Source organism: Mustelus asterias, chromosome 15 (assembly GCF_964213995.1).
Source record: "Mustelus asterias chromosome 15, sMusAst1.hap1.1, whole genome shotgun sequence".
NCBI classification, from domain to species: domain Eukaryota; kingdom Metazoa; phylum Chordata; class Chondrichthyes; order Carcharhiniformes; family Triakidae; genus Mustelus; species Mustelus asterias.
In genome coordinates, this window is record NC_135815.1 from 25,527,365 (window position 1) to 25,543,062 (window position 15,698).

Genomic DNA, 15,698 nt, shown 5'->3' on the forward strand with positions numbered 1-15,698 from the left:
TGATTCTCAGGTTTCCACCAGTCAGCGCCTCCCCCCCACCCCCCTCCTTCAAAGGGCGGAGCAGTCTATGGTCACCTGAGACTGTGGCAACTAGGGGTTGGTTAATTCAGCTGGCTGGATGGCTGGTTCGTGACGTGAAGTGATGCCAAAACAGTGTGGGTTAAGTTACCAAAAAGGGGGAGAGCAGTCTGTGGTCCGACTGGACTTTGGTGACTTTCATTTTCATTTCACACCATCATACTTGACTCGAGCAATCATTTTACTTTTTAATGGAAATGAAAATTGGAGCCTTTAAGAACAGCAATTGCTTTATCATGGTCATTCAGATTTGAAATAGATTCCAGTGTGCTACTTTATTTATATCTGAAGCAATTCTGATCCTAAGGCACCATCAATGTGTTAACTTATCTTTGCGAAGCAAAACAGCATATTGCCATCAACTTTCACCTTCAACAATTGTAATAGAGCATTTTGTTAATGAAACATCTGATAACAGCTTACAGTTTTTAAAAACTTCTCCGACATGCTCATTCTGCATTTTTACTGCACTGACTGAAATTAAAAATATGCATTTTAAGGTTTTTAAATATGTGGCCGCACTCTGTGGCAAAGTTCAAGCTGCACTCAAGAGACTTCAACATAATCTAGGCTGACAGAAAGTGCAAAATGAGGGATTGCTGCACTGTCAGATGAGACATTAAAAGGAAGCCCAATTTCCAATCTCAAGTGGATGTAAAAGATCCAATGGCTCTATTCTAAAGAAGAGCAGGAGTTCTCCTTGACATGCTAATATATATCCTTCACACAGCTCCACTGAAAAAACAGATTATCTGCTTTTCACATTCTTATTCGTGGGACCTTGCTGTGTGCAAATTGGTTGCCAGTTTTTTTTTTACTTGACAAAAGTGCCTATAAGATGACACCAAGTTTCCTGCGGCCCGCCATTTTAAATATCCACCTTGCCCTTATGCTAACATATCTGCCCTCAGCCTACTGCAGTTTTCCAATCAAGGTCAACACAACCTCAAGGAACAGCACCTTGTCTTTCGCATTACAGCATTCCGTAATTAAACAATGAGTTCAATCATTTCAAACCAAAACTTTGCCCTCCACCCCAAACTTTGTTTCCTTTTCTCTGCACGTGTTAGTCTCCATCTTGTTTCTCTTTTTTTGGATGTCAGCTGTTCTGCCATTCACTTCTCTAGGTCCATCTTTTGCTCCTTTACTTGTCCTCATTACTACACCCCCACCAACACTTGTCATTTAATATCTCCCGCCGCAGACCTTCCCCTTCATTTTTCCCCCCATACTGCCCCATTTCACCTCCTTGAAGTTACCACTACACCATTGTCTCCCTGACATCTCCATCCTCTTGGCTGGGGAGCCCAGCATACCATTCCAACAACAAAGCTGAAGCATTCGCAACCATCTTCAGCCGAAAGTGGCAATTGGATGATCCACTTTAGACTCTTGCCAGTTTTCAGCCCATTTGAATCATTCCACATGGTATCAAACAAATTGCTGAACCCACAGGATGCAGCAAAGGCAATCAGTCCTGACAAATTTCTGGCTGTCGGACGAAGGACTTGTGCTCCAAAACTAGCCATGTCCCTCGCCAAATTATTCCAACACAATTATGACAACGGCATCAACCCAAAAACACGGAAAATTGCCCTGGTGTGGCCTGAACACAAAATAGAGAAATCCAATCTGGCCAATAACTGACTGTCCCAAACGCCCATGGATAGAAGGTGCTGTTGACAATGCTATCAAGTGGCACTTACCCCAAAATAGCCTGCTCAATGATCAGTTCTGCTAGAGCCTTTGGGGCCCAGACCTCATCACAACATTTTCCCAAACTTGGAGCCAAATTTCAGAGCTGAGGTGAGAGTGACTGCACATGATACCAAGGCAACATTTGACTGAAGGTGGCATCAAGAAGCATCTGAAGTAAATAGGAACCAGGAAGAAAATACGCCATTGGTTGGAGTCATGGCTATAGGATAAGTATGGCAAGTTTTGGGAACCTTGGATAACGAGAGATTTGTGAGCCTAGTCAGAGAGAAAAAGGAAGCATTTGTCAAGGCTAGGAACACACGAAGCAAGTATAGAATACAAGTAAAGTTAAAAGAAACTTAAGCAAGGAGTAAGGAGGGCTAAAAGGGGTCACGAAAAATCATTGGCCAGCAGGATTAAGGAAAATACCAAGGCTTTTTATACACATATAAAAAGCAAGAGGGTAACCAGGGAGATGGTTGGCCCACTCAAGGACAGGGGGGGGAAATCTATGCCTGGAGCTAGAGGAAATGGGTGAGGTATTAAATGAGTACTTTATGTCAGTGTTCACCAAAGAGAAGGACTTGGCGGATGATGAATCTGGGAAAGGGTGTGTTTGAGTCATGTTGAAATCAAAAAGGTGGTGGTATTGGGGTTCTTGAGAAACATTAAGGTAGACAAGTCCCCAGGGCCTGATGGGATATACCCCAGAATACTGAGAGAGGCAAGGGAGGAAATTGCTGTGACCTTGAGAGAAATCTTTGTATCCTCACTGGCTACAGGGGAGATCATGATGTGGAGATGCCGGCATTGGATTGGGGTAAGCACAGTAAGAAGTCTCACAACACCAGGTTAAAAGTCCAACAGGTTTATTTGGTACCACAAGCCACAAGCTTTCAGAGCACTGCTCATCAGGTGAGTGGGAGTTGTGTTCACAAACAGGGCATATAAAGAAACAAACTCAATTTACAAAACAATGTTTGGAATGCGAGTCTTTACATGTAATCAAGTCTTAAAGGTACAGACAATGTGAGTGGAGAGAGGGTTAAGCGCAGGTTAAAGAGATGTGTATTGTCTTCAGCCAGGACAGTTAGTGAGATTTTGCAAGCCCAGGCAAGTCGTGGGGGTTACAGATAGTGTGACATGAACCCAAGATCCCGGTTGACCCGTCCTCATGTGTGCGGAACTTGGCTATCAGTTTCTGCTCAGCGATTCTGCGTTGTCGTGTGTCATGAAGGCCGCTTACCCGAAGATCAAAGACTGAATGCCCGTAACTGCTGAAGTGTTCCCCCACAGGAAGAGAACACTCCTGCCTGGTGATTGTCGAGCAGTGTTCATTCATCCATTGTCATAGAGTCTGCATGGTCTCCCCAATATATCATGCCTCGGGACATCCTTTCCTGCAGCGTATCAGGTAGACAACGTTGGCCGAGTTGCAAGAGTATGTACCGTGTACCTGGTGGATGGCGTTCTCACATGAGATGGTGGCATCCGTGTCGATGATCCAGCATGTCTTGCAGAGGTTGCTGTGGCAGGGTTGTGTGGTGTCGTGGTCACTGTTCTCCTGAAGGCTGGGTAGTTTGCTGTGGACAATGGTCTGTTAGAGGTTGTGCGGTTGTTTGAAGGCAAGAAGTGGGGGTGTGGGGATGGCCTTGGCGAGATGTTCGTCTTCATCGATGACATGAAGGCTCTGGAGAAGATGTCATAGCTTCTCTGCTCCGGGGAAGTATTGGACAACGAAGGGTACTCTGTCCGCCATGTCCCGTGTTTGTCTTCTGAGGAGGTCGGTGCGGTTTTTCACTGTGGTGCGTCGGAACTGTCGATCGATGAGTCGAGCACCATATCCTGTTCTTATGAGGGCATCTTTCAGCGTCTGGAGGCGTCTGTTGTCATCTTCCTCATCTGAGCAGATCCTGTGTATACGGAGGGTTGTCCGTAGGGGATGGTTTCTTTAATGTGTTTAAGGTGGAAGCTGGAGAAGTGGAGCATCGTGAGGTTATCCGTGGGCTTGCGGTACAGTGAAGCGCTGAGGTGACCGTCCTTGATGGAGATGCGTGTGTCCAAGAATGCAACCGATTCCGGAGAGTAGTCCATGGTGAGAGTCTGATGGTGGGATGGAACTTGTTGATGTCATCATGTAGTTGTTTCAGTGATTGTTCACCATGAGTCCAAAGGAAGAAAATATGTCACGGATGTATCTAGTGTATAACATCGGTTGAAGGTCCTGTGCGGTGAAGAGGTCTTGTTCGAACCTGTGCATGAAGATGTTGGCATATTGAGGTGCGAATTTGGTCCCCACGGCTGTCCCGTGTCTCTGGATGGAAACTGGTTGTTGAAGGTGAAGACGTTGCGGTCTCGGATGAAGCAGATGAGTTGTAGAATTGCATCTGGAGATTGGCAGTTGTCAGCGTTGAGTACTGAGGCAGTTGCAGCAATGCTGCAGACTTCTTTCAGGTCGCCCTGATAGAAAACATGATAAAAAAGCCTGATAAAAAAAACCGCACCGACCTCCTCAGAAGACAAACACGGGACATGGCGGACAGAGTACCCTTCGTCGTCAGTACTTCCCCGGAGCAGAGAAGCTACGACATCTTCTCCGGAGCCTTCAACATGTCATCTTTGAAGACGAACATCTCGCCAAGGCCATCCCCACACCCCAACTTCTTGCCTTCAAACCACCGCACAACCTCAAACAGACCATTGTCCGCAGCAAACTACCCAGCCTTCAGGAGAACAGTGACCCACAACACCACACAACCCTGTCATAGCAATCTCTGAGAACACCGTCCACCAACACGGTACATACTCTTGTAACTCGGCCAACGTTGACTACCTGATACGCTGCAGGAAAGGATGTCCCGAGGCATGTACATTGGGGAGACCATGGAGACGCTACGACAACGGGAGAATGAACACTGCTCGACAATCACCAGGCAGGAGTGTTCTCTTCCTGTTGGGGAACACTTCAGCAGTCACGAGCATTCAGTCTCTGATCTTCGGGTACGCGTTCCCCAAAGCGGCCTTCACGACAATGCAGAATCGCTGAGCAGAAACTGATAGCCAAGTTCTGCACACATGAGGATGGCCTCAACTGGGATCTTGGGTTCATGTCACACTATCTATAATTCCCACGACTTGGCTGGGCTTGCAAAATCTCACTAACTGTCCTGGCTGAAGACAATACACATCTCTTTAACCTGTGCTTAACTCTCTCTCCATTCACATTGTCTGTACCTTTAAGACTTGATTACCTGTAAAGACTCGCATTCCAACCATTACCTTGTAAATTGAGTTTGTGTCTATATATGCCCTGTTTGTGAACACAACTCCCACTCACCTGATGAAGGAGCAGTGCTCTGAAAGCTTGTGCTACCAAATAAACCTGTTGGACTTTAACCTGGTGTTGTGAGATTTCTTACTGTACAGGGGAGGTCCAGAGGATTGGAGAATAGCCAATGTTGTTCCTTTGTTTAAGGGTAGCAAGAATAATCCAGGTAATTACAGACCGGTGAGCCTTACATCAGTGCTAGGGAAATTACTGGAGAGGATTCTTCGAGACAGGATTTACTCCCAGTTGGAAATAGTGGATGTATTCACGAGGGGCAACATGGTTTTGTGAAGGGGAGGTCATGTCTCACTGATTTGATTGAGTTTTTCAAGGAAGTGACGAAGATGATTGATGAGGGTAGGGCAGTGGATGTTGTCTACATGGACTTCAGTAAGGCCTTGGACAAGGTCCCTCATGGCAGACTGGTGCAGGAGGTGAAGTCGCATGCGATCAGAGGTGAGCTGGCAAAGTGGATACAGAACTGGCTCGGTCATAGAAGACAGAGGGGTAGCAGCGGAAGGGTGCGTTTCTGAATGGAGGGCAGTGACAAGTGACGTTCCTCAGGGATCAGTGCTGGGACATTTGCTGTTTGCAATATAAAAATGATTTGGGGGAAAATATAACTGGATTGATTACTAAGTTTGCAGACGACACAAAGGTTGGTGGATTTGTGGATAGCGACGAGGACCATCAGAGTATACTGCAGGATATAGATTGGTTGGAGGCTTGGATGGAGAAATGGCAGAGGGAATTTAATCCGGTCAAATGTGAGGTAATGCATTTTGGAAGGTCTAATACAGATAGTAAATGGCAGGACCCTTAAGGGTATTGATAGGCAGAAGGATCTGGGTGTACAGGTACACAGGTCACTGAAACAGACCATTGTCCGCAGCAAACTACCCAGCAGGTGGAGTAGGTAGTCAAGAAGGCATACGGCATGCTTGCCTTCATCAGCCGGGGCATTGAGTTTAAAAATTGGCAAGTCATGTTGCAGCTTTATAGAACCTTAGTTACACCACACTTGGAATATAGTGTTCATTCTGATCGCCACACTACCAGAGAGATGTGGAGGCTTTGGAGAGGGTACAGAAAATATTTACCAGGGTGTTGCCTGGTATGGAGAGCATTAGCTATGAGGAGAGGTTGGAGAAACTTGGTTTGTTCTCACTGGAACGACAGAGGTTGAGGGGCAACCTGATAGAAGTCTACAAGATTATGAGGGGCATGGACAGAGTGGATAACTAAAAGCTTTTTCCCAGGGTGGAAGAGTCAATTACTCGAGGGCACAGGTTTTAAGGTACAAGGGGCAAGGTTTAAAGATGTACGAGGCAGATTTTTTACAGAGGGTGGTGGGTGCTTGGAACTCACTACCGGGGGAGGTAGTGGAACCAGATATGATAGTGACATTTAAGGAGTGTCTGGACAAATACTTGAATAGGATGGGAATAGAGGGATGTGGTCCCTGGAAGGGTAGGGGGTTTTAGTTCAGTCGGGCAGCATGGTCGGTGCAGGCTTGGAGGGTCGAAGGGCCTGTTCCTGTGCTGTAATTTTCTCTGTTCTTTGTTCTAACAGAAAGGAAGATGGTTGTGATTGTTGGAGGCCAATCATCCCAGCCAAGAACATCACTGTAGAAGTTCTGCAGGGTGGTGTCCTGGGCCCAACCTGATGCTGCATCAATGATCTTCTCTATATCATAAGGATAGAAGTGTTAACTGATGATTGTACCATGTTCAGTCAAATTTGCAAGAGTTCAGATAGTGAAGCTCGAATGTAACAAGGCCTGGATAACATTCAGCTCTGGCTGATCAATGTCAAGTAACATTCATGGTGTGCAAATCCCAGGTAATGACAATCACCAACAAAAGGGGATCTATCCACCTCCCTTTGACATTCAACAGCATTACCAATGCCAAATCCCACAACATCAACATCCTCGGGGTTACTGTCAACCTGAAACTGAACTGGACCAGACATAAATACAATGGCCACGAGTCAGAGGCTGGGAATTCTGTGCTCAGTAACTCACCTCCTGACTCTCAGAAGTCCATCCACTTTCTGCAACTCAAGTCAGGAGTGTGATGAAATACTCCCCTCGTCTGGATTATTGCACGTCTAACAACACTCAACATCATCCAAGACAAAGCAACCTGCCCATTCATCACCTTAAATATTTACTCCCTCCATCACCAACGCACTGTGGCAGCAATGTGAACCCACTGCACCAACACCCAAAAGCTCCTTTTGATTGGATTTATTTTTGTCACATGTATTAGCATAGTGAAAAGTATTGTTTCTTGTACGCTATACAAAGCATACCATTCATAGAGAAGGAAAGGAGAGAGTGCAGAATGTAGTGTTACAGTCATAGCCCGGGTGTAGAGAAAGATCAACTTAATATGAGGTAGGTCCATTCAAAAGTCTGATGACTGCAGGGAAGAAGCTGTTCTTGAGTCAGTTGGTACGTGACCTCAGACTTTTGTATCTTTTTTGGTGGAAGAGAGTATGTCCGGGTTGCGTGGTGTCCTTAATTATGCTGGTTGCTTTTCTGAGGCAGCAGAAAGTGTAAACAGAGTCAATGGGTAGGAGGCTGGTTCGAGTGATGGACTGGGCTTCGTTCACGACCCTTTGTAGTTTCTTGCGGTGTTGGACAGAGCAGGAACCATATTAAACTGTGATACAACCCGAAAGAATGCTTCCTATAGGGCATCTGTAAAAGTTGATTAGAGTCGTAGCGGACGTGCCAAATTTCCTTAATCTTCTGAGAAAGTAGCACCCTCCAAAACCGTGACCTCTACCATCGAGAAGGTCAAGGACAGTAGATGCATGGACACACCAATACTTGCATGCTACTCTTCAAGCCACACACCAGCCAGCCCAACTTGCAACTTACTCACCGCTCCTTCGCTGTTAGTCAAAATCCTGGAACTCCTTACCAAACAGCACTGTGGATGTACCTGCACCACTTGTGCTGTAGCCATACAAACAGCTTTCCACCACCTTCTCAAGGGCAATAAATGCTGACCTTCCAAGCAACGCTCCTATCCCATGAACCAATATAAAGAACATAATTTATTTGAACTTCGCCAGGTGTACCAAAGAAAATTGCACTGTTGGTTGGCCACCGCAAAGCTGCAATTAAATCAAACTAAAAAGGAAAACTCAATTGATTAACTAAAAGCAGCTTTTGAAACTTATCAGCCCATATGGAACAGATCCAAGCAGGTAAATTCCAGATCAACCTCAAAATGGGAGAATGGATTTATTTAATAGAGAAAATTATTTAATAAAAACTGAGCATTTAGATAATCATATGAATCTTAAAACATACATTAGATGGAAAGAAATCACAAAGTTTTACCCATTTAGATTTCCAAGTACCTATTTTAGTCATGGCACTTGAGGAGGGGGGGGGGGGGGGGGGGGGACATTGTACAAACCTTTATTAATTAGAAACCAACTTTTTTACCTGTTACACAAATAAACGTAACTAAAACAGACCTGTTCGACAAATGTCGTGAAAAATCTTCAACAACAAGGTTCTTGTGATGCGACCGGTTCTCCTGACAGATGAGTCCAACTTGTTCAAGGCCCAGTCAAATTGCATGGACTGTTTGGCCCGAACCGCTGTGTTTCCTTCATCTTTGGCAGGTGTCTTCTGCTCTGTGGCAACTGCGTGCAAGTGCACACTGCTGTTCAGAGATCTGCAAAAGCTAAAAATTATAAATAGTTTTAGAGAGTTGCACACATTTACAAAAACCATCTTTAGTGGTCAAACATGCTCTTTTCAGAGAGGTTCTCTTAATTTAGTGGTAAACTGGAAAACTAAATTGAGGTACAGCAAAAGTGGAAACCAACAATCAAGCAAGTTAGTTGAATTTGAGAAAAATCTTAGCAGAACCTCTGGTTCAATGGATGATGGCACTGCCAGGCCTAGTACTTAGCCATAGAGTCAAGAATCTGCTGGATTTGAATCTTCATTGACAAACTTAGCTCATCTTAGACAAATCAACCACAGAGGCACCAACCAGACTGACCTCAGCATGCTTCTGTTTGCCATCCAGTGATGAAGAGAAAGCATGCACACAGCTTGGGAGGCAGTGGCATACTAGTATTGTCACTGGATTAGTAATCCAAATACCCTGGGCAAAGATCTGGGAACCCGGGTTCAAATCCCACCATGGCAAATAGTGAAGTCTGAATTCAATAAAATCTTGGGATTAAAAGTCTAATCATGACCATGAATTGTCGATTGTTATAAAACCCACCTGGTTCACTAATATCCTTTAAGGAAAGAAATCTGTCATCCATACCTGGTCTGGCCTACATGCAACTCCAGATCCACAGAATGTGGTTGACTCTTAACAGCGCCCTGCAATGGGGGCAGTCAGCTCAAAGGCAATTAGGGATGGGCAATAAATGCTGGCACAGTTCACATCCAATGAACAAATAAAAGCTATTTGGCGAGGTCAGAATTAGACTGGCTTTCTCTTGTGCAAAAGCTAGCTGAAGGTGTCTAAGTTCATACAAAGAATGATAACTTGAACCAGTGCTTCAAGAATATTTTGCAGAGTTTGTGGTTCATTGAATGAATGGTAAAACAGTTTTTATTCACGGCTCAGAGCCCTGACACATGCAATAGAAGGATTTGCTCAGGTTCAAACATCTCCATGAAGGTGTACCAAAAGCTGTGCCTTAAACTTCCTTATTCTATTATTTATAAAGTATTACACACTCAGCCATATTGTTTTACTGCCCAATATCCTTCAATCTGCAATTAGACCCATTTGTTTAGCCTATTTCTACTCGTCAAATCTTCAATGAAAATTTGATAAATACCATTGGTGATTTCCATTGTTCAACATGACAGACTTGGGACAAGGCTTAATTTTGAGCATGTTAGCCCATTTATAGAAAATGCAAGGACACAAGTTTCATTTTCTATTACATTCAGTCCATAGAGCACAAGGTAAAAGCATTGGGAGAAACGTCAAGTTTCAGGAAAAGATTCTGAGTTAGCTCTCCTGAATGGGTGGAATAACCTTGTTCTGATGTTACACTGCACAAACCACTCAGTATTTACATGATGTTTCATGCTGTTTGGTTACAGCTTTCTTCAGTAATGACCTTGGTCAATTCAAAATCTCTGCTGCAAATCACTAAGTAACTCTGTGGCAGCCTTCTGCCTCACAAGATGATGGTTTGCGTCATGGTAATCAACTCTGTTCGTCTTGTGTGGTTCAGGAACCCCCATTCTGGCATGGCAGACTCTGATGCATTTGTTGCAATGTTAGACAGCGGGCTGAGAAGCTACATGATTTACTAGCCTTGGTTTTCTCAGGGCCCTTTCTCAGATAGCTGAGCTTTTTGTTTCTCCTTGTCTTTTCCAATGCCCTTCCAAAGTCTCCTCCAAAAGTCACGGATGTCAACAACTGTCTCCCAGTTATCAGTATCAATGTCCACCATATTCATATGTCTCTTGCAGGTGTCCTTGTAGTGGAAGTATGGATGCCCACGCAGTCATGACCCACTGGTCAATTCGGTTATACATGGCCACCATCTATCTGTGGCTGAGCCTCGGTGGCTTAGCAATAAGTGGATGGTGAAGGAATTAGCATGCTCCAGGATCTTCCAAGTTGGTGACCTTATCCTGCCAAGATGGTGAGATACATCTGAGAGCAAAGATGGAACCCGTTCAGCCTTTTCTCCTGCCTAACATATGTTGTCCAGGTCTTACGAATTTAAGCAAAAGTGCTTTAGATGCAGATTTAGGGAACTTGCAGTTCGATATTCTCAGTCGGTTTGTTGTTGTGCGAAACTCTGTTGCTGAGGTTGGACATTATTGGCGAGTTGATTTTAGCATCAAGGGACAAATTGCTGATTATTGTGAAGCCTAGATATGTGCAACTATCAACAAGCTCCAGCGCCACATTGTTAATGCTGGAAAATGGCAGTGTGGCTGCATCATTGACCAGGACATGTGTCTTTCTGATGTCGATGATCAAGTCATACCCTTCTTTTTTACAGGCATGAGAGCTCCTGTCCATTTACCACTGCAGGTGCTCCACAGTATGGGATGTTAGTCCGGCATTATGTAGACTTGGCATTCCTTTGTCTTAGGTGTCAGACAAGCAAGGCTGAACAGCTTTTCATCAGTTGTGTGTGTCAGTTTAGCACCCTCTATGATCTGAAGGCATGTGATAGCAGAATGTTGGTGCCAAAACCATTTTGACCCCACTGTTAATCTCAAAAGGTTCCAATGTTGCCCCGTCATAGCTGAGAGATCCAAGGGCAATCCAAGCGAGAACACTCAATGCACAAGGAGCCGCGAGGAGTCAAGTCCAACAGACTGCTCGGTGGTGTGCCAATAACTACCGGTAACAACACTGCCAGAATATCCTGATGTCCTTAAGCACAGGGAATGTCAGAGGCATGTACGAAGCAATCAGAAGGCAACATTAAAAAGAAAAAAGCTTCACTGAAAACAAAAGCAGGGGAGCTCAGTACCAAATGCAATAAACAGCTGGAGAAATGTATGGAACACTCTCTTGAGTTGCACTCTAGAGAAAGCACAGTCAGAGAGAGAGCTCCAGACACCACAGAAAGGCCACCTGTCATGGCTGAGCTGGACCTTGAACCCAAGGTGGAGAATCTGAGTAAAGCTATTGCTTTATTTACCATGGGCAAAGCTCCAAGTGCAGATGCTATGCTGCCTGAACTGATCCAAGCATTGGAAACCAGCACGCCTGCAACATCTGCATGAACTTCTGTGTCTCTACTGGAGGGAGGGGGTGCTGATAAAAAGGTTATGACCTTATAGAAGAACAACGTGACTCCAGTGATTACATCGACTTGCGACACATCACCCTGCTGAACACTGAGTGAAATTCTTTGCCCATTTTGTCAGACTGTAGTTCTTGGCTGAACGCATCCATCCAGAATCTGTGTGTAGTTTCAGAACTAGAAGATCTACAAGTGATATGATATTCTCAGTCCCAGCAGCTGCAACAGAAATGCCATGCTCAAAGGATGTCATAAGTAATTTTTTACTGATACTGACAAGGAGAAAAATTACATCTGAATACTTTCCCATGGTCAAACCTTTATATAGTTGCATCTACAATGATTTTATCTCTTGTCTTAGCATGTCCTCTGTGCAAGAACTATTCCCGTCTCAGAGAACAATTGATGTATTTAGCCTCATAAGTCTCATCAGTGTAATCTTGAGTTAGCAGCGAAAACAACTATGTCCAAGTCTATCTAACAGTGCGTTTAAGTCATTAGGAATCCAATTTACAATTAATCTGCCCTTGAAAATCTTCTCTCTCTTCCCGACAATGCCCAATTTCACATTTATGTCACCTATCATCATCATCTGCTTCATTATGAGATTCCCTGAATAGTTTCACATTCAGATGCTATTATCCAGCAAGAAGAAACTGAGAACCTAATAACTAGAGGACAAAAGGAAGAAAGACTGATTCATGACTTTGTTAATTTATTGTTGAGAAGATTAGAGAGGGTAGGAAGTATAGAAGAACATAGAAAAAAGGAGAAAAACTCATTGGGTTGAAAGTAAACAGGACTAATCTATTTCCAGAAGATCATCTATTGGATTCAACTGGATCAACAATACATTGAAGACTCAATTCATGTTGCACTGAGCTGCTATTGCGAACACCATTTATGATAGCTTTCTGATCTCTGGAGAAATAACAGTATGATGGATGAAGCAGGGATCAGGTGTTGTTGGAATAGATGTAGCAAATTTTACTGATGGATAAGATATGGGATGAGCTAGAATCAGTCTTCTTGTTGCACTACTATCTGGAAATAGGAGGAATCTCAGTTTCCATTGACAGGTCTGTTTGGTCGATCACTAATATTACCCTTCACTACATACTTGCCGACTCCGTTCAGATTTGAATTTTCAACTCTAACATTTGACTCAAAGGTGAGAATGTCACATCACAAAATCCATGCAAAGCAGCTTGAACTGTGTCAAACGACTTGACATTCAGGGCACAGTCAAGGTTTATTGATCTACAGCTTAAGCCAGGCATTCATCGAAGAGACTTGGATCTTAGAAAGAGAATTGGCTTCACTGTGGACAGAGAGAGATCCACTCACCTGCTCCAACCATCCACAGTGAAACCAATTTTCCCTCCAAAACACTCAGCAATATTTTTCTCTTTGTTACAAATCCATCTCGTAGTTTTGTCCTGGCCAGAGGAAATTCTTCCATTAAATGTCTTAAGGCATGAATAGAAACTGTTCCAACATATCTACTCTAAGATATAAACACAAGCTACATTGTAACTTAATTGCAAACGGCCAGCTTCTATCCTTTCACAGCATTGTTCAGAAGGACTTTGGCCAGATTGAAGTTGATGCCCTCCAAAATCCCCAGGTACTCAGAAATCAAAGTTAGGACAGATGCACTTGGAACCCGAATCACTGACCTTACAATTTGCTCACACTTGGTGCAGTTACGTGAACAGCACGCCAATGCCTATTTAAAATGGCAGTTCTTCACGTGTAAACAAGCAATTTGAACAAATTAGGGTGGGAGACAGCTTGAGAGACTAAAGAGTGTGAGAAGGAAAAAGAGATGGGAAGTGAAAGAGGAATTGTATAGGAGCATAAGGAGGAGGAGAGGAGGAAGAAAGCATTGGTAAGTGGAAAGAATGGGCTGGGAAAGAGGTTGGTGAGATTGGTTACCAATTGCCCTGCGGGGGAGCCAAACGTAGGATGAGACCATTGGGGTTGCAGTTGGCAAGGAATCAGCGGGCTCATTGAGTCACAGGCAGAAACTCCTGGAAGGAGTCAAGCATGGAATGGAGTAGAAGTGTGAGAAGGTCATCAGGGAAGAGTATACAGAGGGGGCAGAGGTGGATCATCTGGAGTGAACAGAAATCCCACCTTAATGACCTGAGCCAAATCTGTAATGGCAAATGGAAGATCAAAAAATTTACAATCCCTACCCCACTCCACAACCACACTTCTGAATGTTGTCCGCTCAGCCTCAAGGTCAGAAATCTGTCAGAAACGGCCAGCTTGCCGATTATCTCAGAAAGTTATTGTTTCTGTCATCGCTCCACCATCACCTTTTATTTCAATTTTATTTTGAAAAGGGAAATGAAGTGACGGAGACTCGGGGGGGTGGAAACAGCAGTCAGTGCGTGGCCGAGATAGAATTTAAACCCGCTCGGTGCCCTTCACAGCAACTCCCCTCTCCCCCGGGTTAGTTACCCGCCCGCAGACTCCCAGCCCCCGGGGGAGGGTGTCTGCCGGGGATCCCTGTCCTCACTCACAGCCCCCCGCGGGGGTGGGGGATGCCAGTCACTCACCTGGTACAAGCACCGCTCCGATGTTGAGCAGCGACGCCGTTAGCCAGCTGCCTGTGTCCGGCTGAGAGGCCGGGGCGCAGGCAACGAGCCAGCGGCAGCCGCTTGAAGAACCGGGCCGAGCTGATGAGCGCCGCCATCTTAGCGGAGGGAAGGACAGGAGCACGAGGCGGCGCAAAGGTCACGGAGCCAAACTAACCGGCAGCGGGCCAGGGAGGGGGGACAGCAACATCTCATTACTGTCAAATAGTTCACAACAGCATGACTTAGAGATGTATGAACTTGATATGAAATTGAATTATTATCTTGTATCACAGTTAAGCATCTGTTGTCACGTTACTTGAGATTTCAAACTATTATTTAACTCCAAAAGATTCAGACACCCCCCCCCTGGATACTGCTGGTAGAGTCTGTCTGGGTGGCGAGCTGAACGTTTTCTCGGAGTTGGGCCATTCTCTTGGTTTCAGAGCCGACGCTGATGAAATGTCCTCTAAACGCGAAACGTTAGCTCCAGTCTCTCCCCGCAGATGCTGTCAGGCCTGCTGAGTTTTTCCGGCATTTTCTGTTTTTGTTTCAGATTCCAGCATCCGCAGTATTTTGCTTTCAGCTTTTCTTCTGGTTTCAGTCTCGTCTCTCAGTGAAAGCAGAGGGATGGCCAATCAATAGTGCACGAACTGACAGTAACCATAGGAACCAAGCTTCTCCACTTCTGATTCTGCGCTCTCACGCTCTGCTTTGACTGGGATTTGCTTTTTTTTCTCCTTGTCTGGCAGAACTAGGGGGTCATAGTTTGAGGATAAGGGGTAAACCTTTTAGGACTGAGGTGAAGAGAAATTTTCTCAACCCAGAGAGTGATGAATGTGTGGAATTCACTACCACAGAATATAGTTGAGGCCAAAACATTGATTTCAAGAAGAAATTAGATATAGCTCCTGGGGCGAAAGGGATCGAGGGATGGGGAGAGGGGGGTAGACGGGATCAGGATATTGATTTTGATGATCAGCCATGATCAAAATGAATCACGGAGCAGGCTCAAAGGGCTGAATGGCCTACTCCTGCTTCTATTTTCACTGATGGGGGCGGGGGGGGAGGGGAAGTAAAATTGTTGGAAAGGCTCAGCAGGGCAGACAGCTTCTGTGCAGAGAGAAACCAGGTTCATTTTTCAGATTAACGTCCTCTCATTAGGATATATTAGACCATCTTCTCCTAAAGATTGCCACAAATTGGTCTGCAATTCGCTTCTCTTTTTG

General features: G+C 44.8%; 1 protein-coding gene across 1 annotated transcript in view; it reads right to left on the reverse strand.

The window, feature by feature from the left end:
- lrpprc (leucine-rich pentatricopeptide repeat containing) overlaps positions 1-14,606 on the reverse strand; it is a 132,017-nt gene extending 117,411 nt beyond the window's left edge. Inside the window, exons 1-2 of the mRNA XM_078229667.1 lie at positions 14,452-14,606; positions 8,603-8,814 (exon numbers count right to left, since the gene is read on the reverse strand). Coding sequence (XP_078085793.1) covers positions 8,603-8,814; positions 14,452-14,588 — 349 coding nt within the window. The 5' untranslated portion in view covers positions 14,589-14,606. The remainder of the gene's footprint in view (positions 1-8,602; positions 8,815-14,451) is intronic.
- Positions 14,607-15,698: the final 1,092 nt, after the last annotated feature.